At 41.6% G+C, this 24,311-nt stretch overlaps 1 protein-coding gene and 1 long non-coding RNA gene across 5 annotated transcripts in view; one reads left to right on the top strand and one right to left on the bottom strand.

Annotated features, from left to right (window-relative positions):
• PLEKHM3 (pleckstrin homology domain containing M3) overlaps nucleotides 1–24,311 on the top strand; it is an 83,969-nt gene that overhangs the window by 54,291 nt on the left and 5,367 nt on the right. For all 4 annotated transcript variants that reach the window (XM_081016745.1, XM_081016746.1, XM_081016747.1 and 1 more), the window contains one exon: nucleotides 7,650–7,807. In XM_081016745.1, the coding sequence (XP_080872871.1) occupies nucleotides 7,650–7,807 (158 nt within the window). The remainder of the gene's footprint in view (nucleotides 1–7,649; nucleotides 7,808–24,311) is intronic.
• On the bottom strand, nucleotides 18,437–24,306 carry LOC308484847. Its single transcript, XR_013990139.1, has 3 exons — nucleotides 24,018–24,306; nucleotides 18,942–23,846; nucleotides 18,437–18,474 (listed from the first exon to the last, which is right to left on the bottom strand). It is a non-coding gene; the product is annotated as an uncharacterized lncRNA (long non-coding RNA).

Here is a 24,311-nt window from a genome sequence, read left to right as displayed (position 1 = left end):
ACATTGGTTCCATTTTAGTACCAAGAAAACTAGCTTTTCCTTATACCAGTGGAATTGTGTGAATGCAATATGCAAGGTGGCTTTAAAAGCTGCTGAATGGACAGGTGTTTTGCCCCAGGTGGTGGTTGTTGCAGTGTAATTTATAGGACAATCGAAGACAAATCCACTCCATAATAGCCTTTAATGCTCCTGTGCTCAATGAACAGAATAGTGTAGCACAAAAGGGAAGGTGTGAAGCAGGAGGAACGTAATTCTGGTAAAGTTGTCAAACTACTAGTAATGCCATTTATTCTTTTCATGATTTGGAAAGCACCGTGGGTGCAAATAAGAATGGCTCAGCAGGTCTGATCTTTAACCAAAGAAACGGTGGTTAGTCACACATAGGATTTAATAAAAATAAATAAATGAAATAAAGCCATTTCTCTTATCATGTGCTGAGCACAACAGCTGGTCCAGCTACACAATCCCACTAGATGCCGGCTATTGCTTCTTTATTTCCTACGTAGGCCTACAATACGATGTGGGCACAGCTGCTGCCGCCTCTGCAGCAGAGGTAGCCAACGTTATGACTTCCAGATGATGTTGGACTCTTAACTCCCATCAGCCCTGACCAGCCTAGCCAGTGGCTAGGGATGCTGGGAACTGTAGTTCAGCCGCTTCTGCAGGGCGCTGCATTGGCTACCTCTGCTCTACAGGCTCCAGGGGTCTTGCCTCTGGCCTAGCAGCAGCACCTTGCGGAGTGGAAACGAGCAGCAGGCAGCAGTCAAGGAAGCGAGCCCAGGTGCTACTGAACCCTGCTTTCTTTTCATCCAAGGCCTCTGCTAAGGGTGCGGCTCCCCTCCAGCCAGATAGGAGGAAAGCGCTGCCACGAGGTGGGCCAGTCCTTAATTGGCATTTGGTGTCGCTTTAATCCTTTTAAGACCGTAAACTAAATATTGTGAGAAAGCAACAAGCCCAGAAAAGCAATCTTGCGTAATCAGGTCTTTGCTCTAATGCACAATTGTGAGAGGCCTGGCAGTTTGCGTAATATTTTAAGCTACGGTTGGTTTAGCCCATAGGAGCCAGCTAGGTGCCATACATTCCTTATCTCATTTTATCCTCGCAACACTTCTTTTGTGCAGTAAGTGAGGGTGCTATATAGTCACTTGCTCCAATTGTTAATTGAATTTGCATGCTGCCCTTCATCTGCAGATCCCCAGGCAGTTCACAAAATAAAATCACAACGTGAAAATCACAAAATACATAGTAAAAATAAGACCAACAACAAACCAATATTCCCCCCCCCAACAACACAATTAAAAGGGCATAGGATGTCGATCAAGAGGAAATGTTTTTGCCTCGCACCTAAAAGAAGTATAATGAAGGCACCAGCCGAACCTCCCTAGGAAGAGCACCCCACAAGTGGAGAGCAACAGGTGTTGTCACCCTCCAGACCTCTCATGGAGGAGGCACACAAAGAACAGCCTCAAAGGATGATCTCAGGGTCCAGGTAGGTTCATATGAAGAGAGGCGGTCCTTGAGGTATTGCGGTCCTGAGCCATTTAAGGCTTTATAGGTCAAAACCAGCACTTTGAATTGGGCCTGGGGCCTAATTGGTAGCCAGTGCAGTCAGGCCAGCATCAGTGTAATATGCTCAGGCCATCTCGCCCTAGGGAGCAACCGTGCCACCCATTTCTGCACTAGCAGAAGTTTCTGAACTGTCTTCAAAGGCAGCTCTACATATAGCATGTTGCAGTTATATGACGCGTTGCAGAAGGATACTGTGGTTATCCAAAACCGCTGAGAGGTCAAGGAGAACAGGGACAACATACACTCTGTTTCTCTCCCTATACAGGTCATACAAAGCGAACAAAGCAGTTTCTGTGCCAAAACCAGGCCTAAACCCCAACTGAAATGGATCTAGAAAATTACACCACCATGCTGCAAAAGTGGTGGACAAAGAAATAGCTTAAAACATTGGTGGTGTTTTTAAAACTAAACCTTTGCGTCTTAATGTTTTCACTCTTGACACCGCCTGCAGGTGGAGGAGAGTCCTCTACGGTCTTTGGCTGTGCATTGCACACTGTCCAGTCCTTCTGTTTCCTCTTTTGCTAAATTCTATAAACACCACACTATTCTGTCACCTACAGCCGCTATTTCCAGTTCCAGTCTGGAAAAAGTGTGGTATGCTACCATAATCCATGCTTCTCCTTTTTCCTAGACTTAGCAAAACGCCAGTGCTTGTGGCCACTTAACTTGGTGCATTACTTAGGAAGCAAATCACACATGTTTTCAAATCTGAAAGTCCCAGAATGTCAAAAGAAGTTAACAAGCCAACCAGTATTTCCAGGAGAGCCCTTTCTTAATAAAAGCTAACTTAACGGAAATAATTCAGATTGTGAACGGACGGTTGAAATTACAGCCTCTGTGTTGACTTACAAAGAATCTTATCGTCAGTATGATGATAATGATTAACATTCTGATTTACAAGGGTGGGGTCACAAGATATTTGCAGACTCTGCACTGTCTTCCCAGCGGCAACAGCACCTTGGTATGTAGGCTTTGTCGCCTCTTTAGCTTCAATTATTAACCCTAACCTGCAACCTCACAAAACACAATGCTCCCTCGTTAAAATTAAAGAGGGTAAATGCAGGCTTAACCTCTCTTTGTTGAACTCCACTTGCCTTTTCCTGGAGATGCCCAGCTCAAGGTTAGCTGCCTTGAAGTATCGGTGAGCTAGCAAATCAGGCTCAGTAAAATGATCAAACATTGTGAAACTTTATATTTTACCTACTAATATTCTTCTACTCTTCTTCTTCTTCTTCTTCTTTGCTTGTGCAGTTTCTCATTAAATGGCAGGCCTTGAACAGACCTTTTGGGGGCATTTTCTTTTTAAGCTTCCATAATTTTAAACATCATCATAACCATTTTATTTGTATGCCGCCGTTCCATAGTTAAAACGATGCTCAAGTCGGCTTACAACATGACAAGATTTACATAATTACCAATGCAGCAAAAGTCATAAGCAATAAATGAAACACATCAAAAAGTACACAACCAAATGGAAAACTATTTCCACATAAATCATAAAATCTAAAACTAAGAACACAGCTTTAATATCAATTACAATTTAAAATGACAAAGATAAAAAATAAAAGCAATTTAAAAAACAAAAACGGAGCCCTCTCTGCCCAGATGGAAGGAGGCAGGCAAGGCCCTTCAGGTAATATCATGAGGGACAGCCAGCCTAGCACTCAAAACATTAGTTCAGTGGACAGGGTGATGTGGATTAAACTCTTAGCTCTGCCATGACATTCCTTGGGTAGTTTTGAGCTACCGCCATATCTCTTGACTTTGCCTCCCCCTAACTCAGAGAAGAGTTGTCAAATGCAGGCCAGTTCAAACACGATGGAATCAATGTGTAAAGTTCACCGAAAGTGCTTCTCTGTGGTGTTGACTCCACCTAAGATATGAAAGCTGCTCTCCACATGGATTGTCCCATGAGAGAGAGAAAGAGGGAAGGAGACTCCTTCCCTCCACAGAGAGTACTGCTCTTCAGAACTGCACACATTCCTGGTGGCCTGCTGGTGCTGGCCTGGAGACTTTCCCATGCTGCTGAGTTCCTTTCACGCAACATGGTCCCATGTGGAGCTGCCACAACATGGAGACACTTCCCTGCTATAAAACTTTAGTTGGCCGTGTTTAACAATGGTAAGCATTTAGCATACTCTGAATATATTGTTGAGGCCGGTCAGGATGAACAAAGCTAGTGGCTTAGTAAGTTAATTTGGGGTGCATTTCTGCCCAGTTATTTGGGGGAGTGCCTCACTGGCATAGAACAGTAACAATGGACAGTGTTGCTACCACATTCAGAAAATATGGCACAATATTTGCTTGCTGAGTCAATGTTTCCCTACCCCTCCCCTGCGAAGTTCTCACCATGTATTGATTTAGCTCTCTAGTTGTACTTTGACTATGTTAGGCGTATGCCTAATACATTGTGAAGATACGGAGATAACATTCTTTGTATAGTACAGCTTTCAATGAGACTTCCTTAAGGCCTTTTCTATAGAAGCTATTTGTACTCATTTCCCCAGTGCGTTATTTTTGTAAACGGCAACTTTGGCTGTTAAGTGTTCCCTCTTCTCTGCAGGCATTAAATAAATGGAACAGCAAACTACAGCACACCATGGTGATCGGTAGGCAAGGAAATCCCATACTGTACTGAAAAGGGTACAGAATTGTGCAAAGCACCTTTGTTAAACACGACTAAAGCATTCTGACAATGTAAAACATACCGTATTTTTTGCTCTATAAGACTCACTTTTTCCCTCCTAAAAAGTAAGGGGAAATGTGTGTGCGTCTTATGGAGCGAATGCAGGCTGTGCAGCTATCCCAGAAGCCAGAACAGCAAGAGGGATTGCTGCTTTCACTGCACAGCGATCCCTGTTGCTGTTCTGGCTTCTGAGATTCAGAATATATTTTTTCTTTTTTTCCTCCTCCAAAAACTAGGTTCGTCTTGTGGTCTGGTGAGTCTTATAGAGCGAAAAATACGGTACATTACATTGCAAGATAATATAAAACATACATTCAAGACTGTATTGCAGGTTATTATATATATTCATAATAATAAAACTATTTAGCAGTGCAATCCTAAGGGTGCTTGCGCACGAGGAAGCCCCGCTACAGCATACAATCATTAACTCAAAGCTCTGCTAATGCGGTTGTATTTCAGGTTTTTTGTTTTATATATTTCTATCACTCCCTGCTATGCAAAACTTCCAGGAAGTAATAAACCGCATGCTTGCCATTCCGCAAACACACATAGGTAAAATGATCAACCGTACAACTCTCATCATCACAGACTTGCTTTAAAAACAAACCAAAAAAACTTCAAAGCCCTCTGTTGCTAGATATAGTCTGACTACCTAGTCTGCCTTACAAATCGAAGAAGGTCACATTATCCATCTTTCAGACTCTCAAAACAAAAAATCACAAAGTCAAAAAGCCTCCAAATTGGGCATCCCCAACCTGCAGCCCTCCAGATGTTTTGGCCTACAACTCCCATGATCCCTAGCTAACAGGAGGGATGATGGGAATTGTAGTCCAAAACATCTGGAGGGCCGAAGGTTGGGGGTGCCTGCTCCAAATCCTGTCTTCCTGAATTCTAGAAACCACCTGTTAAATACATTAATGCAGCTGAACCACATCAGCACGACTGTTTTGTATGTTCAAAGCATGTTCCAGCTTTGCAGTGCGTTATCTTGTCCACATCTGCAACTATGTAAGTCATGGCGCAGTCCTTCTCTACTCAGTGGTTTGCAACTAGATGGCACTGCATTTCTTTTTAGGTACCAGCAAGTAGCCTCTGACTAGAGACAATTGACTGCAAGGGTACAAGTGCTGTCTGCAAAAAATTCTGCTCTGGCCAGAATTTTCAAAGATTGCTTGTCAGCCGGTCTCTGCCTCCCAGCCAGTAGCATGCAGCCTTACCCACCGAGTACCTCAAGATGCCTCACGGGAAGTGATTCCTAAATGAATAGTTAAATAATATCTCTTGTTGTTGTTGCTTAGTCGTTTAGTTGTGTCCGACTCTTCGTGACCCCATGGACCAGAGCACGCCAGGCACGCCTGTCTTTCACTGACTCCCGCAGTTTGGTCAAACTCATGCTGGTAGCTTCGAGAACACTGTCCAACCATCTCGTCCTCTGTCGTCCCCTTCTCCTTGTGCCCTCCATCTTTCCCAACATCAGGGTCTTTTCCAGGGAGTCTTCTCTTCTCATGAGGTGGCCAAAGTATTGGAGCCTCAGCTTCACGATCTGTCCTTCCAGTGAGCACTCAGGGCTGATTTCCTTCAGAATGGATAGGTTTGATCTTCTTGCAGTCCATGGGACTCTCAAGAGTCTCCTCCAACACCATAATTCAAAAGCATCCATTCTTCAGCGATCAGCCTTCTTGATGGTCCAGCTCTCACTTCCATACATCACTACTGGGAAAACCATAGCTTTAACTATACGGACCTTTGTTGGCAAGGTGATGTCTCTGCTTTTTAAGATGCTGTCTTAATATCTCTTAACCCCCCCCCCTTTTTCTACCCCTAACATGGACACACACTTGTCTTTGCTGACAAACATCCTTTCCAAACTAATCCAGATCCTGCAAAACCTCCAGTACTGGTTTCTTAGTAAAGCATGGAGATCGTGCACTTCTGTGTATATCAATTTGCGTGTTATTATTTTAAGAACTTATTATTGCAGCCTATTGGTTATACGGTAAGGCTGAGACGGAATTATTTAATGCTGGATATTACTGATCCTGGTGCATCATTCGCTTTTCCTCTGTTCCGGCCTGCATTCCTTTGTTTACATTAATCTGCAAGTGTATATGCTCTATCACTAACATATCTGCTGCTCCTTGCGTTTCCTCATATTTGTTGGACATCATTTCCCCTTAACCATTTTAGACTTTTGACTCTTATTACCAAAATTAATTAAGGAAGAGATTTTTTAAAAGTTGCTTATAGTACTGACTTTGACCGTCTGTTATAATAGAGCAGTATCAGATCCCTGGCTTTGAACCGCACCTTCCCGCAGTGACCTTTGTGAATTGTTTAAGGTCCAGAGTGAGGCCATCATTCTATAGCGGGACACAATAAAAGCATCACCTTTCCGTGCAGTACAAACAGATGTCGAGTCTGCATGGCTAGCAATAACATTTCAGCTTCCTGCTGCCACAGATGTTCTTACAAGAACGAGGGCTTTTCAGCATTTCCATCCCGTGGCAGCGACCCAAGCCATCCCATGAACTTCCTTTCCTGCCTACATTTTTCCATTTAGTGTATGTGCTGCAGTTTAGGCCTTCAGAAATACATATAGAATAAGAAATACATTTAGCATAAGTGAGGTGAGCATTCTTACGGAATCTGCATTTACTTATTTTGCTTTAAGTTTTGAGTCTTGCGGCACCTTAAAGACAAACAGTTTTATTACAGTGTTAAGTTTTTGTGGACTACAGTACACAATATTACCGTGAGTAGCAGAATATACACACACACAAGGTTCTGGAGGAGATTGAAGATAGTGAGGGCAGAGGTAAATGGAACACAATAAATACAGACACAGTGATAATTACGTACCGGTAATTACCAGTAATCATTACTAAAACAGTTGTTTTGGCATTAGTAATTGGATACTCAACATTTTGAGTAAACAGAAAGACTGCTAGTACTGAGTCACGTGGTGGAGGGAACCGGCACATTTAAGCGAACATTCAAATGTGGATTTTCACATACTAGGGCCATTGCATGCCTCTTAAATTATATATATATAACTCTTCCATTGTTATCAGTTGAGTAAAACAATAGAAGAAAAACACTAGTAAAATAAAAACAGACAAGCATTTTAAGTAAATGAATTAAACAATCTAACTTTACCCATCTCCAAACAGGTGTAAAATTACCTTTTAATGTTCTGTTACCTTGTTGCCGTAGGTGGGTTTTATTTGGCATTCTTCAGCCGGAATTGCATGATTCACCCCATCCTGCAGCAAGCCCTTCAGTGTTTAATCAACTCTGAATTGTGTTTTAGTTTGGTAATGAGACACACGAATAATGTCCAGTCATTTCTGTTGCTGATTCTTGGTGATGGGGTCTCTTTTCTGTTGCTTTGCAGGTTATTGAAGGGAAGCTGGCCCCTTTCCTTGGGAAGGTAATCAAATTTGCCACTTCCCATGTCTACAACTGCAGCCTTTGTAGCCAAAAGGGATTCATTTGCGAGATCTGTAACAACGGCGAGATCCTGTACCCCTTTGAGGACATTTCTACAAGCAGGTAAAGGACGGTGATTTCATGTGTTGCTTTGCATGTGTGCACATTTACAGTAATGATGAGAGGGCTGATGCAAATATGAGCAAGAGTTCAGCTTACCTCCTTTCTATGTGGAAACCTTTTATGAAGGCCAAACGAGGCACAACATTAAATGCATCTTCATACCAATGGAGGAATTTCCTCTCCGTGCAAATAGCAGCTTCAAAGGAGTGGTTTTCATGTGGACTACAGTTAAACTCCCTCTCACCATCACCACCAGTAATCACCCACCGCAGCTGCTACTTGCATTTGTAGCCAGTACAAGTGGAAAGTGTGCATATTCATGGGGTATGTACCATCATGCTTTGGTCTGCTTCACCACATGTACATGCAAATTTGCCACTTCCCATGTGTACAACTGCAGCCTTTGTAGTCAAAAGGGATTCATTTGCGAAATCTGTAACTGGAGGGAACTGGAGTGCAGCACCGCTCCCTGCAGTGTGTAAATGCAAAGGACTAGACACGTGTAGTTACGGCAAGCACAACAGTGTACATAACACACAAAGGGGCCTTAAGGGGACTTGTGAACTCAAGAGGGACTTTCACAATCTGACCATTAAAATTCCTTAAGACATTTATTTCTAAGCAGTTCAGATTGTAAATGCAAGTCTGATATTTTAGAGGCCCTAGGCAAGGTAAGGTTAATGGGACCTGCCTATCCCGAGCTGACAAGTTTCAAGAATATTTAGTTTTTCTGAGGGTCAGTATCCAGACTGTCTATTCCCTTCTCATGGCCCCCTGGACGTATGGGAAGCCTGAGGATAGGAGAAAAGGAGACAGGCACTTGACGCTTGTCTTTCATCAGCCTGTAAGTAGTTGTGCATTGGCAACTGAGCGCATCATCTTGCTGCATATTGGACTCGGGGATTGTTAGATAAAGGAGCTGACCAGGCTGCATGTTGCGTCTGATTCATACATGCATGTTTATCCCTTAATCTGAGTGCATATCATGCCTGTCATTCAGGCACAGATAAAACATCTATGTCGTGCACTGTGGTTTGTGTATTATGTTGTGCACTGTGGTTTGCTGTTGTTTTATTGTTGTGTTATTTTATTGATTGGAGTTTAGAAATTACTTATTGTAATTGTTGAGTGGATTTCTGTTTAATTTTGAAATGCTGATATTTAATATTATTTAATATTATTTTACTGAATGTTGAATGTTATTTTATTTGCATATTGTATATTGTATTATGCATATTGTCTTATTTATATGATGTTAGCCGCTCTGAGCCTGGCTTTGGCTGGGGAGAGCGGGATACAAATAAAATTTATTTATTTATTTATTTATTTATTTATTTATGTCACCCCAGTTGAGTTTTTCAATGGTGTGTCCAGGAGTGAGTCATAAATAACTACGTTTTGTATATTCATGATGTTGATCCTCCCTTGGGCATTGTTGGCAGTTTGTGAGATGGCCAGGATTATTTTGTTAGCATAATTTGTTGAGAGTTGTTTTTCTTCCCAGCTGGGAGAAGAGTTCTGTGCCACTGCAGCCCAAGGCCACCTTTTGCTGAGATTTTTGACTGGCACCTCTTTTACTGCTAATGTTTGCCTCATCTTTCCCTGGTTTTGTTTCAGTACCTTGTTTTTAGTATGAGGTCCAAGCCCTGAACGTATATTAAATGAGGTGTACAGCACAACTGTGCAAACACTGATTAAGAAAGGAAAGAGAACACTTGCAAAACAGTAATTTCTAGGACGGAAATTTGTGAATGAAAAAGCATTAAGGAGAACTAAGACCATGGCTATATAAGGCAAAGATATCTGCAAGGGACTCGTGAGGATAATGAAAGCGGCAAAATACTTGCTGTAAGAAGGTTTCCCAGTGCAATGCATGTAATTTCTCTGCAGAATGATTTGATTACTCTGAGTGTTTGCTGTGCATTAAAATCACAGGTTAAATGCCTTAGAATTCTGAAATCTTAAATGCCCTGAGAGAATTTGCAGTACATCTCAGGTCACTGATATCTGGGTGTAATGACTTCTGTTGGTGCTTATTACACTGGCAGCAGGTAACAGATATGTGTACATGTTCAATACAAAAACAGATTTAATGACACTGATATAACCACATCATTTTCAAAATAATATTTAATATTGCTGTACCAGTGAAGTTGTGGTTCAGTAACAAAAGTGAATTAGTTTGATCAGTTAATTTTTATTTTGGCAATTAGTTTGAACATTATCTGTCTGCATATTGGATAATGTTCTTTTGTTGGGGCACTGTGTTAATAGAAAGCAGGTTGCCCATTAATAGATGTAATAGTTTATTTCTTTTTAAAATAGGATTCATTCGTAAGATTGCCACATAGGCAATGCTTTAAATTTAGGTTTGTTAAAAGAAATCAAGTGGGCTGCCTTTTAATTCCAAGACAGGTCTTGGCAGCCCCAGTCATTGCAGATTCTATGTTTCACTCTGAATTAAAGTATAACCATCTTTGTCCATTCTATTTTTTGGGGGGGGGGGAGGTGGGGTGTTTCAACTTGGTATGAGTCGGGCTCACGTGCTCCTGCCCCCGCCCCCGCCCCAAAGAAAAACCTCACAAATATTTCAATATATTGAGATTTCTGTTGGTAGGGTTGCATTCCCTTATTTAGGTAATCGTTGCCTTAAATGTTTGCCCCATTTAACTAGGATTCAGATGTTCTGTTCTAGTTCTTATATTACTCTGTTCCTTAGGATGTGCATAGCCCTCTGTACCCTGAGCCCCTGCTAGGATGGCAGAGTTACGAACAAGTTGGACCCTGGCGCCTGATTCTGCATTTCCACTTCTGAGTAGGCAAAGAATACCATACAGTGATATTCCCCTTGCTGGTAGTTCTCCTGAAAGGTTTATACCGTTGTATCAGCAAACACAAGCCCTGGCATTGAATTTCAGAGGAGTGGCCTTGTTAGTCCGTTGCAACAAAAAACAATGCATAGCCTGGACTTCCGGGTTGGCACCATCGATAATGGCGGATTCCCTCTGAGTCTCTGAGGGACCAGCTCCGCGGGATCGGGTCTTACCGCTGCGGCGAAGCGGGGGCCCTTTAAAAATCACAGGCGGGCAAAGCCTGTGAACGTGGCGACTCGGCGGGCACCTTTTGCGCCCCCCAAGTTGCGAAGGGACCCTTTTAAGGGCTCCGGAGCGGGACGGGGTGAGTGGCGCAGTGCTGAGAGTCGACTGCTTCTTCCGCGGAGTGAAGCCCAAGCCGCATAGCCGTTATCAGAGAGCGCTGACTTTTTCCTGGGACAATTTGACTTTGAAAGCAACTACCCGTGAGTAGGATTAAATTGGATTTAAAGGGAAAAAACAAGTTAATTCGGCACCGAAGCGGGAAGGTATAAACAGGAAGTCTGCCTTCCTTACTTGTAAATAGATCAAAGCAAAGAGATTGTAAGCGGAAACTCGGAAAGACGTTTGAAAAAAGACTTAAATCTTAACATCTGGAAAGAGATCTCCCCTCCGGATTGCAGGAGAGGAGGGGGGAAAGGTTTGAACTGTATTTATCTGCAAAAAAAGGGGAAAAGGAAGTTAAAATCCACCGCCTAAAACCTGGGAACGGACTGCCCCGAGATAAGGAATGCCGTTCTGTGGAAAGCCTATCGGTAAGCAGAGGACTTTTGACAGCTAACTCTGCAAAAGAGATACAGTGTTTCTGAACTTCTCCTGGTTTTAAAGTAACTGATTAAGTGCAACTGAAACTGTTGTTTTTATGTGAATTGGGGGACTTATAAGGACTATTTTCTTTTTTAAAAGTTGCAAGCTTTGGCTGTTACTGTGTCCCTGTACTGTGTTACTGTAACAACTGGGCTAGAGGGATTTTCCATTCCAAAACAAATTTCCAGCCGTGGGATCGACCTTGAATTCTCATGAGAGTGTTATGGCAGATGGAAGAGGAAAGTTAGAGTTGGCGCAGGAAAAAACTACTAGGTCTGGCAGACCCTATCGGACAGATACTGCGTTGCAGCGAAGGGCTTCAACATCTGGACCATCTGGAATACCAGGGGCTGCACCTCCACAGGTTAAACCAAAAGTTATGTCGTCCGAAGACGTTTTGGCAGAGGCACTTGGAAAAATTAATGAATCTTTGGAAAATTTAGCTAGACAAGTAGCTGAAACAAATAAACAAGTAGCTGAAGCATCAGCTAAAATTGACCAGAATACTACAAGCATCAATAATTTGGGACAGAAGGTGAATACCAACACAGAGTCTATTGAAAAATTACTACAGGAATCTGCTTCGACTCGAAAGATAGCTGAAGAAGCAAAAGATATAGCAACTGCTACTCAAGAGAAGATACCACCGGTATATAAGCAACTGAAGGACCACGGCTTGACATTGTCTATGATTGAATTGAAAGAGAAACAAAGAAATTTAAGAATCAGGGCTGTACCAGAACATGAGAAAGACAATTTGGCTGATTTTCTTACACAGGAATTTGCAGATTTCTGGCAACAGGATTTGGGGAAGGAAGAATTTAAGATAGAGAGTGCATTTAGACTTGGAAGAGGAGGAAGGAGGAATAAGGTGAGAGACTGCTTGATTACCCTTCGAACAAAAGAGGAGAGAGACAAAATTTTGAATCTGCATTACCAAAAGACTTTGGAAATTTACAATTCAAGTGTGGAGATATTCAAGGACATTCCAAAACATCTTTTGGACTTAAGGCTCAACTACGGAGATCTGGTTGCCCTGCTGAGAAGAAACAGAATCATCTTTAGGTGGGAATTCCCTCAAGGCCTGTCCTTTAAATATAAAGGAAGAAAGATAAAAATAAGATCAGTCAGTGACAAAGATAGGTTTCTGAAGGATCACGGAGAAGATCTACAGAAAGAAGTGGAATCCGGAGAAGAGCCAAAAGCACTGAAAAAAGGAATACTAGACATAGCAAATTTATCTTTTGGACTGCATGGTCCAGAGAAAGAGACACCACTGACAGAACAAGAACAGACACTTGGCGCAGTTGGAGGTAAAGTGAAGTAACCCCATCATGGCTCTGCAACTGTTAAGTTGGAATTGTAATGGTTTGAACTCTCCTCGAAAGAGAAAAAGTGTTTTTCATTTACTAAAAAAGGAACAATTGGACTTGATTTGTCTACAAGAAACACATGTAACAAGGTTACACAGGAAACTACTGATTAATAAGAGATTGAGACAGGAGTTTATCTCATCTGACAAAGTCAAAAAAAGAGGAGTTGTCGGATAGTCGGAGACTATCACCGAAATTAATTTTTAAAGATGACCAAGGAAGATTTTTGGCAATTGAAATTCAAGTTCAAGGAGAGAAATTTTTGATAGTAGGAATTTATGCACCGAATGAGGGGAAATCTGAATTCTTTAAAAAGTTGCATGAGACCTTATTGGATTATTTGGATTACAATCTGATTTTGATGGGGGACATGAATGGAGTAGTATCTACAAACATGGATAAGGCACAGAGACAGGTAGTTACCAAGGATGGTAGACTAACGAAAACATTTTTTGAGATGATAGACAATTTTGATTTAGTGGACACTTGGAGAACAAAGAACCCCTTGGGAAGAGAGGGAACCTTCTTTTCTGAAGCTAAGATGGCATGGACTAGAATTGACCAAATATGGGTAACTAGAGGAATGGCACCAAAGATAAAGAAAGTGGAAATCTGCCCAAAAACCTGCTCCGACCATAATGCGGTAAGGATGGAGTTGAAACTAACATCAACTGGCTCCTTCAGATGGAGGATGAATGACCCCCTATTTAGAGATGAAGAAGTTTATAAAAAGGCCCAAAAAACCTTGAGAGACTATTTTGAAATAAATATGAATACTAATGTAGAAAAAAGAGTAATCTGGGACGCAAGTAAAGCTGTCATGAGAGGGTTTCTGATACAACAGAATGCAATAAAGAAGAGAAGTCAAAATGAGAAGAAAGATAAAATTTTGGGGAAAATAAAAGAAAGTGAAAAGAAATTGAGAGCAAAACCAAAGTCGCAGGAGATTTTGAGAGAAATAAAGTTATATCAAGTACAATATATGGAAATGATGAATCAGGAAATAGAATGGAAAATTAAACAAATGAGACAAAAAACATTTGAATCAGCTAACAAATGTGGGAAATTGCTGGCCTGGCAAATGAAAAAAAGACAAAAATTAAATACTATCACAAATTTAGAAGTGGAAGGAAAGAATATACATAACCCAACTGAGATTAGAAATTGTTTCCAGAGGTACTTTAAACAACTATATACACAAGGGCCACAGAAGGAAATGGATATAGACCGATTTCTGAAGACAAATGGATTACAAAAAATATCCCAAGAAAGTAAGTTAATGCTGAACTATAAAATATCTGAACAGGAAGTAGAAGGTGCCATTCAAAATATGCAATTAGGCAAATCTCCAGGACCGGATGGGCTGACTTCTAGATATTATAGATCTTTGAAAGAGTGGTTATTACAACCTTTAAAGGAAGTCTGCAATGAAATATTGGAAGGGAAAAGGGCACCAGAGTCTTGGAAAGAGGCGTACATTACACTTATACCGAAGACAGAGACTGAAAAGACTCAGCTTAAGAACTACCGCCCCATATCGTTACTTAATGTGGATTACAAAATTTTTGCAGACATTTTGGCCAAGAGATTGAAAAAAGTATTGATGGAAGAGATTCATAAAGACCAAGCGGGCTTTCTCCCGGGAAGACACTTGTCCGATAATTTGAGGAATATAATTGATATTTTGGAAAAACTAGAAGTGAACATAAATACTAAAGCAGTTTTGATATTTGTGGACGCCGAGAAAGCTTTTGACAATATCTCTTGGAGTTTTATGAAGAAGAACCTACAGGGGATGGGGGTAGGCCAAGGTTTTGAAAACGGTATAAGTGCAATTTATTCAGAACAAAAGGCTAAACTAATTGTAAATAATGTGGTGACGGAAGAATTTAGGATAGAAAAAGGGACAAGACAAGGTTGCCCAATTTCCCCATTGCTTTTATATCGGTCCTGGAGGTTCTGCTGAACATGATTAGAAGGGACCGGTTGGTTAAAGGTATACAGGTCGGAGCCAAACAGTACAAATTGAGAGCATTTGCAGATGACTTAGTATTGACGTTACAGGAACCAGAATCTAGTACCAAAAGAGTTTTAGAACTGATTCAATAATTTGGTCAAGTTGCAGGATTTAAGTTGAATAAGTTAAAGACCACAAGTTTTAAAGAAAAATTTAACACCAATGGAGAGAGAGAGGTTTCAGAATGAGACAGGTTTAACAGTGGTTAAGAAAGTTAAATACTTGGGGATTAACATGACAGCAAAAAATGGGAATTTATTTAAAGACAACTATGAAAAATGCTGGGCTGAAGTGAAAAAAGATTTAGAAATTTGGTCAAATTTGAAGCTTTCACTGCTGGGCCGTATTGCTGTGGTAAAAATGAATGTATTGCCTAGAATGTTGTTTTTGTTTCAAACACTGCAAATTGTGGACAAAATGGACTGTTTCAAGAGGTGGCAGAGAGATACTTCTAAATTTGTCTGGCAGGGCAAGAAGCCTAGAATAAAATTTAAAATATTAACAGATGCAAAGGAAAGGGGTGGATTTGCCCTGCCAGACTTTAAACTTTACTATGAATCAGCAGCTTTTTGCTGGTTGAAAGAATGGTTGCTTCTTGAAAACACTGACATTTTGGATCTAGAAGGGTTCAACAATGTATTTGGATGGCATGCATATCTGTGGTATGACAAGGTCAAAGCACATAAAGCATTTAAAAACCATATTGTCAGGAAAGCATTGTTTAATGTCTGGATAAGATACAAGGACTTATTGGAAAATAAAACTCCAAGGTGGCTGTCACCGATGGAAGCAAAAGCTCTGAAAAAGCTCAATATGGAGGCCAAATGGCCGAAATATTGGGAAATTTTGGAACAAGACGGAGATAGACTGAAATTGCAGAGTTTTGAGAAATTAAAAAACAAAGTGCGAGATTGGCTTCATTATTATCAGATAATGGAGGCATATAAGTTGGATAAGAAAATTGGTTTCCAGGTGGAAAAATCAAAATTAGAAACAGAACTATTAGAACCCAAAACTAAGATTTTGTCAAAGATGTATAACTTGCTGTTGAAATGGAATACTCAGGATGAAATGGTGAAATCTGCTATGATTAAATGGGCACAAGATGTTGGACATAACATAATGATGGCTGACTGGGAACAGTTATGGACCACAGGTATGAAGTTTACGGCATGTAATGCCTTAAGAGAGAATATTATGAAAATGATATATAGGTGGTATATGACCCCAGTCAAGCTTGCAAAAATTTATCATTTGCCCGATAACAAATGTTGGAAATGTAAAGAAACTGAAGGTACATTCTTTCACCTTTGGTGGACGTGCCCAAGGGTTAAGGCTTTCTGGGAAATGATATACAATGAACTGAAAAAAGTATTTAAATATACCTTCTTGAAAAAACCAGAGGCCTTTCTTCTGGGCATAGTCGGTCAATTGGTGCCAAAGAAGGATAGAACTTTTTTCATGTATGCCACAACAGCAGCAAGAATACTCATTGCAAAGTATTGGAAGACACAAGATCTACCCACTCTGGAAGAATGGCAGATGAAGTTGATGGACTATATGGAACTGGCAGAAATGACTGGCAGAATCCGAGACCAGGGAGAAGAGTCGGTGGAAGAAGATTGGAAGAAGTTCAAAGATTATCTACAGAAAAATTGTAAAATTAATGAATGTTAGAACGATGTTGGATAGAAATTAAGTGGTTTCCAGCTGTAATGCTTTAAGGGAATATGAAAAATGGGTTGTTAAGAGGTAAAAATCTAACGTTACTATTTTAAGACCAAAGATTAGGACAAATAAAGAGGGTAAGGATTTGCTGAACCAACAAACTGAACTGGAATACAAAAAAGGGAGGTATGAGGAGGTCCGGGAAACAAGCTAAGGAAAAATAAGCAATGGAAAAATTGAGTGGTTTTTAATCATTTTTATTTTGTGTTTGTTTTTTTCATTTGTTATTGTAATATTTAAAAAAATCTTAATAAATATCTTATAAACAAAAAACAAAAAACAATGCATAGCCTTTGAATTGGAGTAGGTGCCCAAAACGGATTGAGAAGGTTGATGTTTTTTCGGGAAGAAGGACGGGGTAATTTAAGCTGGCATGTTCAGCAAGTTTTACTAACACCCCCTCCCACAACCATCTAAGAGGGATATATAACATTTTAACATTTACAGTTTTGTAGATCCACAAATTAGTGTTCTAAAGCTTTGCCCCTAAATGGAGATGAAAATAAATATTAACACATGTGAATTGTGATGAACTTACTGTTATCCTAATGTCTTTGTTTCTGCTACTTCACTTGCATGTGTTCAGCTTCACTAAATCTAAACAAAATGAATGCCTCTTGTGTTTTTAAAGAGTGCAAAACTAGAGTTTTAATAAATCTTGAGCCTCTGTTAGAGTGGTATGTAAAAAAACCCCCAACAATAAATTGCCTTAATAAGAAGCTGTTTGTACTGTGTGAAAGAGTTCCCCTGCATTCACGGCATTCTTGGATGACCAGGAATTGAAGTGTGTTTGCACCTTGCTTTGCATATATTTTCCCTTTGTCTTTTTGCCTTGACCTTTCCGCTTGACAAAGAAGAAAGCAAAGCGATGAGTCTCAGGTGCCCTTGCCAAGAACTGCCAGAGGGTCAGCACTGGATGACGACCATCCTGATATAATGGCATCCTCACAGGGGCTGAGGGAGAGAACAAGTTCTAGTAGAAAAGTAGTTTTTCTGTGGGTCCATTTCCAGATGTGATTTCTCAAGGCCTGTCTCTTCCTGAGACAGATAAATCTCCGGGCCGAAGGACACCCTCGCCCGCTTTTAAAGAGCTGGAGTTTCCATTTGCATGGAGGCTGTTTGCTCAGCATTCATTCTTTGTCAATCCTTGAGCAAACAGAGCAAATACCTGGATAATGCACTCATCTGGCTTTGAATGCACATATATTACATACCCTTTTCTTGCTAATCGGTGTGACACATTCCTTTGTTGGCTAAATGGTTCCAAAACAAACACAATCATTTCAGTTAATTAGCAGGGTTTTGTGGGCTGTGCCTGGCAAGCTCCTTACATCCTGTCCGACAATACACAACTTCCAAGTCTGCTGTCTTAGCACTGGTGTAGAATGCTCAAATAATTCTCTCTCTCTTTTTTTTTTCTTGCTTGGTTTTGCATTGCTTAGTTAAAGTATTCCCCTTCCTTAGATTTCCTGGGTGTCGGGTTTTGGAATGAAAACTAAAAATAGAAGAATAGTAAAGTGCAAGTGGAACTGTTGTAATACTTGGGTCTTCTGATTTTTTTCCTGTCAGCTCCAGCAATTAGTTTTTAAGTAGACATGGAAATTGACTTAAGCCTGCTGGAAACAGTGTTCTCAGGAAAGCTTTACTTTCCAGGGGGCAGAGTGTCAGGTGGTAGTTACTCACTGGGGTGGTGGAATAGCACTGCACATGCTTGAAGATACTGCATTGTGAATTTTTTGCAGCTTTCGGATACAAGCTCTTGTCGCTGAGATCTCCTTCACCCTTTACTGCAAGGACTCAAAAAATTAGTTATTCCTTGCAAAGTAAAATGCTGCTGAAGGAATCGCTTGCTTTACCCAGAGGTGTCCTCTGTTTTTGTTGTTGTTTAGTTGTTTAGTCGTGTCTGACTCTTCATGACCCCATGGACCAGAGCACGCCAGGCACTCCTGTCTTCCACTGCCTCCCGCAGTTTGGTCAAACTCATGCTGGTAGCTTCAAGAACACTGTCCAACCATCTCGTTCTCTTGTCGTCCCCTTCTCCTTGTACCCTCCATCTTTCCCAACATCAGGGTCTTTTCCAGGGAGTCTTCTCTTCTCATGAGGTGGCCAAAGTATTGGAGCCTCAGCTTCAGGATCTGTCCTTCCAGTGAGCACTCAGGGCTGATTTCCTTCAGAATGGAGAGGTTTGATCTTCTTGCAGTCCATGGGACTCTCAAGAGTCTCCTCCAGCACCATAATTCAAAAGCATCAATTCTTTGGCGATCAGCCTTCTTTATGGTCCAGCTCTCACTTCCATGCATCACTACTGGGAAAACCATGGCTTTTACTATACAGACCTGGAAAGCATTAGAAGACCCACTGGCCTGGTGCATCACCCAGTCAGGTGGAATCAGTGCAGTTCCACTTGGCCTTGTCAAGCCTTTACCCCAGGACATCCTCTTCGGCCCGCCCTAAACAACCCGACTCCCATTGAGAAGAACCTGCCAGGCTGAATTTCTGCTCTTCACCTTCCTTCACAGAACCCTCTGCCTCTGGAACTTGACCCTTTTGCTTTTCTAGATGACACTGGTTACCTCTGTCCCATCTGCCTGCTAGCAGCCATTCTGAGAACTGACTTTTGCCCACTGTAGATCATACCACTTGCTTTTGACCCCCACCTGAGAACTTTCTCACTCCTGACCCTGGCTTCACTTGTCAGATCTTAGCGAACCTTGACACATGGACCTAAGGACAACTGTGGGCATGCAGCGTTGCTGTGCATAGCTGCCTACCACTTTTGAGCCTATATACACATGTACTGTCTATGTGCCCTTAAACTCTGCACAAGCGTTAAGCCCCACATGCTGTTGCATGCAATGGGTCATAGGAAAACTAATCTTTCAGTGTTACTTTTTTGTAAAACAACAACAACACAAGAACAACCCTTCTGTACAATCATGACTCCAGCCTATGCAGAAAATGAAATAACTTGCCCAAGCATCTCACTGACTACCATACTAATGAATCATCTTGCTTTAAAAAAAAAAAAAAGTGTTATTGTGTTATATGTTTCAGGGCATGCAAACAAGTATAATCTTCTGCACTTCAGAGCTGAAATTATCTTGTGGCTTCTAGGAAAGAATGCTAGAAGGGAGGAAGTTGGTTAAGGATGGGGCTGGCTGGGACACAAGTTTAAGGAGAATTATGTGCCTCCGCTATCAGTTTCCAGCACCTCCACCCACCATTTCACTCATTTCACCCACCCCAAATCTCCCGTGTTAAGAATGGATGCCCTACAGGAGCATACACCTGATCATTTAAAATGCAAAAACCTTCACGGCGATTCAGAGGGTGTTTCAGGCACTGGTGCTATGTGCATAATCTAGGCACTGAGCCATACGATTGCACTCCTACAGCAGCTGTGACCATAGGCAGCCGAACATGAAAAGTGGACTTTCCCCCTCTGGGACTGCTGCAGGCAAAACGGAAGACATGAATGAGTCCACAGTTGCTTGTTTTTAAGGTCTCATCTTTTTGTCATCTTCAAAGCAACAAATGTCTTCTCCACAATGTCATTGTATTTGTGCTCAAAAGGATCTGAGAAAAGGAGAATAAAGGCTTAGCAATAATGAGACTGTTTTGTAAATAAGTGCCATAAAAGGAACACCCTCTTTCCCAACACAGGTGCTTCTCATTGCGCTCAGATGTTAGAGAAGTGGGTGACGCAGCACCGAGCTGTGGCCTTGGCCAGATAAGAAGCAGGTGTTTGATCGCTTGATTGAAATGCTGAGTGGTCTTGCAGCCACAGCCAGGAGATACACCTTTGTAATTTTCCATGGAAGTTAGAGTAGGTTGCAGCTGGGAAAGATTTCAGCTTTTAAGTTTTGCAGGTTCATCTCAGCTTCATGATTCCTTCTCTCCTTAAGCCGTGCAACACAAAATCAACAGAGTGCTTAAGTGCCATATTTCGTTTTCACTTGTCAGTGAACTGCAGTTGACTTCACACATTCCCTTTGTGTATCAGGTCCTCTACCACATGTGCAGGTGGTCCTAACTGGGCTGGCAGGGCTAGCCAGGACTCACCCTGGTCCATCCCAGTACCGGCAGCTCCTCCTCATTCATCTCACCATCACCCACAACTTCCGCTCTATTCTCTTCCTCTTTGGGCCCAATCTGGAAGTGGGGAGGAAGATAGTAGCTGCAGTCTCTTCTTCTTTACCCAATGAGATGGCACGGGGGGGCGGGGCGGGCTTCTGTACCATTGGGAGCAGGTAAGTAATGTAAATGGCAGCACCAGCAGCAACAACAACAACATTTCCTCTACCTCATTGCTGGGTCTGAAGAAGGAGCAAGCAGAAGTGGCAAGGAAGAAGGAGCTGTCCATGTTTGCAAGAAGAGCAGAAAGTAGAGCCATTTCCATTGTCCAGCAGCAATTTGTATGTGTCAGGAGAATCTGGTGTGTGGTGGGCCCTTGCTGGGGCATGGACCTGGGCAGGTGCCCAGTGATGCCAACCCATGGTGCTCGGCCTGACATCAACGATGTTTTAAGTGTTATGTGTGACTGTGTCAAATATTCACCTGCAAATGTGTATAAGAGCCTTGATTGACTGCAGCTAGCTGACGAGTGTACATTTGGTGGCAAACCTAGATTTGCCACTTTTGGAAGGTATGAAATAATCCTAATAGGAAAGAGAACTAGGACTCGTGAAATGCTGGTTGGCAATGGGTATTCAGGAACACACATTAAAATCCCGTCAAAATGGGGAAATGTGTGGAACTTGTGGGCTTCATTCCTTGGATATTTGCTTCATCGAGATCCTTGTGTCTTAACAAGTTTTCATCAGAAACTGTTCAGAGGTGTTCCTGCCTTTTCTACACAACCACAACACTGAAACCCACCTCCATCTCCTGAAAATAAAGCTATGGTAATTAGGTGCTTGTGGGAGTTGCTGCTGTCTGTTGCACCAGTTTCACTGCAAAGCGGATTCATGGACCCTCTGGCCAATTAGTTGATTTGGATTTCTTCTGTTCATTGTCTCAGCAATTAAGATGTCTGAGCAATTGAAGTGTTACTTCCCAGTCAGAATATCTCCTGGCAAACAGAGCACAGCAGATCCAATGGATTTTCACAATGCACTTGACTCAAATTTTCAACCTAAGTTATCACCGTTGCCATATATTACTGGAATAGAATTGGGCAAACCAGCAAAAAAAAAAAAAAAAAAAAAAAAAAAGGTCTGGATTGGCCTTGTGGAACTTCCAGCCCACAAAAGTCACCTTTGGGGAAAGACCAGAACACTACCTGCTTTTTATTAGGAACCTCACGTTTCCCTCCATCTGAGTCACATGAGTACCTGAAAACTGCATGGGAAAGTTGCCGTTTGAGTGCTAACATTGTGGGAAGGAAGCAATCGTGTTCTCTCCAATCTCTCTGTCACTGTTCTCTCTACCATCAGCTCACCCTTAACACTTTGTCCCACAACCCGTACCTGAAAATCTGTACCAGGTAACAAGTGTTTAGCCTCTAAGAAAGATTTTCAAAAAGCTTAATCCAAATTATTGTGTAACATAGAAGATGGTGACAACTTAGTATAGATCCTATTAGTAAAAATACTAATGAAAAGCCTGGCCAGATAGAAAAGTCTTGATCTTGTATGTTTGTTTGCTGTTATTTACTGCTGGTTGTGCAGCCAAAATTTTATGCTGCTGTTACTGGAGGTTACTTTTGGCAATTTTAATGAATTGCACATGCTTTGTGTAAATGGGTTTTTATTATAATGCATTTTTACTTTGGTCTATGATCTTAAATAGGTTTTAAGTCATGGAGAGACCTTTTTGTGTAACAAACAAGTAACAAGTTCTGCTAATGATGATAATTGATCTGGGACCCAAAGCTCAGCAGCGGAGGCATCAGGCAGGTAGCCCTAGGAAGAGCTACTTGGGACCCCACCAGAGAGAGGTGCCTCTCCTCAGTAGCCATCCTTCTAACTTGTGTTGCCAGAGTTATCCAGAGAAAGACTTCTAATGACCACAGACTTAAAGAGGGCAAGTTAATGAGGAGCTGCTTTAAATTAGGGGATTCAATATGGTAATGGAATTCAGCCATGTACTGAGCTGAAATGTCCATGTTGAAAGACAGACCCGTGTACAACACAGAGCAACGGTTTGATCTGGATTTTAGCAGGGCATGGATCACAGTGACCAGGCTGTCTTTGTCCAGGAGGGATTCTCTGTTTGCACTTTTCTGTTTCTGCATGCAACAGTTATCATAGGAAATGTGAGTTTTCCTGCAAAAGCTTATGCGGCAATGATTCCGTTAGTCCCTAATGAAGGCCACAATTGTATGCATGTTGGGAACCAAATCCCATTAAGCAGTAGGAGTTGTTTCTGAGCAAATAATCTATGAATGGGATTAGGGTGCTATATGCAGCTACTGTTCTGGAATGACTGGGTATATTAAGGGTTAATTTGGTAGCGATAAAGCAACAATTGGACCTGTAGTGTGGGATAACTGGTTAAAATGAAGAAGCTGATTTATGGAAGGCTTTGGGAGCTAGAAGCGTAAGTGCTGGTGGGATTTTAAGCAAAGCCCATGAAGAGTGTCATTCATGTCTGCTTTCCCCTGTCCTCCTGCTTGTAATCATCTGTTCCCTTTTATCAAGGAACAAGTTGATTATTGATCATACAGAAGTTTTGGGTGGTGGGTGGGTTTTTTGTGTTTTGCAACTTTTTCAAATGGTTTGAATGATGTATTTGCTCTTAATTTTGAAATCATCAATCTTCTCTTGTCCCTCCCCACCCCCCGATTTAATGCATCTGGGTAGCAACGGCAGGTGTGTTTCACTCTTCCATAATCCTGCCGGCGTCCATTTCGACAGAAATTCCTGATAAGCGTTTACATTCTCCAGTTGACTGAGAAGAGTGATCAAAAGAGGGGAAAGGGAGAGGCCATGAATGAATGCAAAATGACACTCTCATCAATCATTGGTCTCCAGCGTTTCCCAAGGAATTGTAAATCACTAACGAAAGGGGAATTAGCTTGATAAAGTCAGCATTAGTGTCAGATGTGGATGATTTAAAATTTCTAAAGGCACAACTGTTTTCTTTGGCTGTCATCTTGGCTCCCACTTGGGTTCCCTGCATGTGCTCCAATCCAGAAAAGAATGGGTAACATGCTTAAGTAATTAAGCTTGTAAAATCTTCCAGAGATTTTGAGATTAAAGCAAATACTAACAGCTGCAACCCTGCATCCGGTCAGGCTGCTTACCGTATTTTTTGCACCATAACACTCACTTTTTTCCTCCTAAAAAGTAAGGGGAAATGTCTGTGCGTGTTATGGAGGGAATGCCTACGGGTGGCATGCCTACGGATTTTCCTCCTCTAAAAACTACGTGCGTGTTATGGTTGGGTGCGTGTTATAGAGCGAAAAATACGGTACATCCCAGTGACTTCATTAACTGCACATAGCATTGTGCCCTAACTGCCTCGCTAAACAACTGCCATAGTGTAACTCAATGTTCCGACGCTATAAGACACCTTCTCACTGGGACTCAACGATGTCTGAGAATCCTCTGAGCATTTCTCGGTGTGGCTGGCTTTCAGAGGTCAGAATACAGCCAGCACAGGAACAGTCTTAGCACAGAACTTCTTTCCTCTGCATAGTGGGGTGGGGAAGAGAAGCTAGGAACCGACATATTAATATACAAATATCTGATTTTGTTCTCACA

This window comes from Podarcis pityusensis (genome assembly GCF_964106645.2).
Source record: "Podarcis pityusensis genome assembly, chromosome: 1".
NCBI lineage: Eukaryota > Metazoa > Chordata > Lepidosauria > Squamata > Lacertidae > Podarcis > Podarcis pityusensis.
This window is presented reverse-complemented; position numbering and strand designations above follow the sequence as displayed.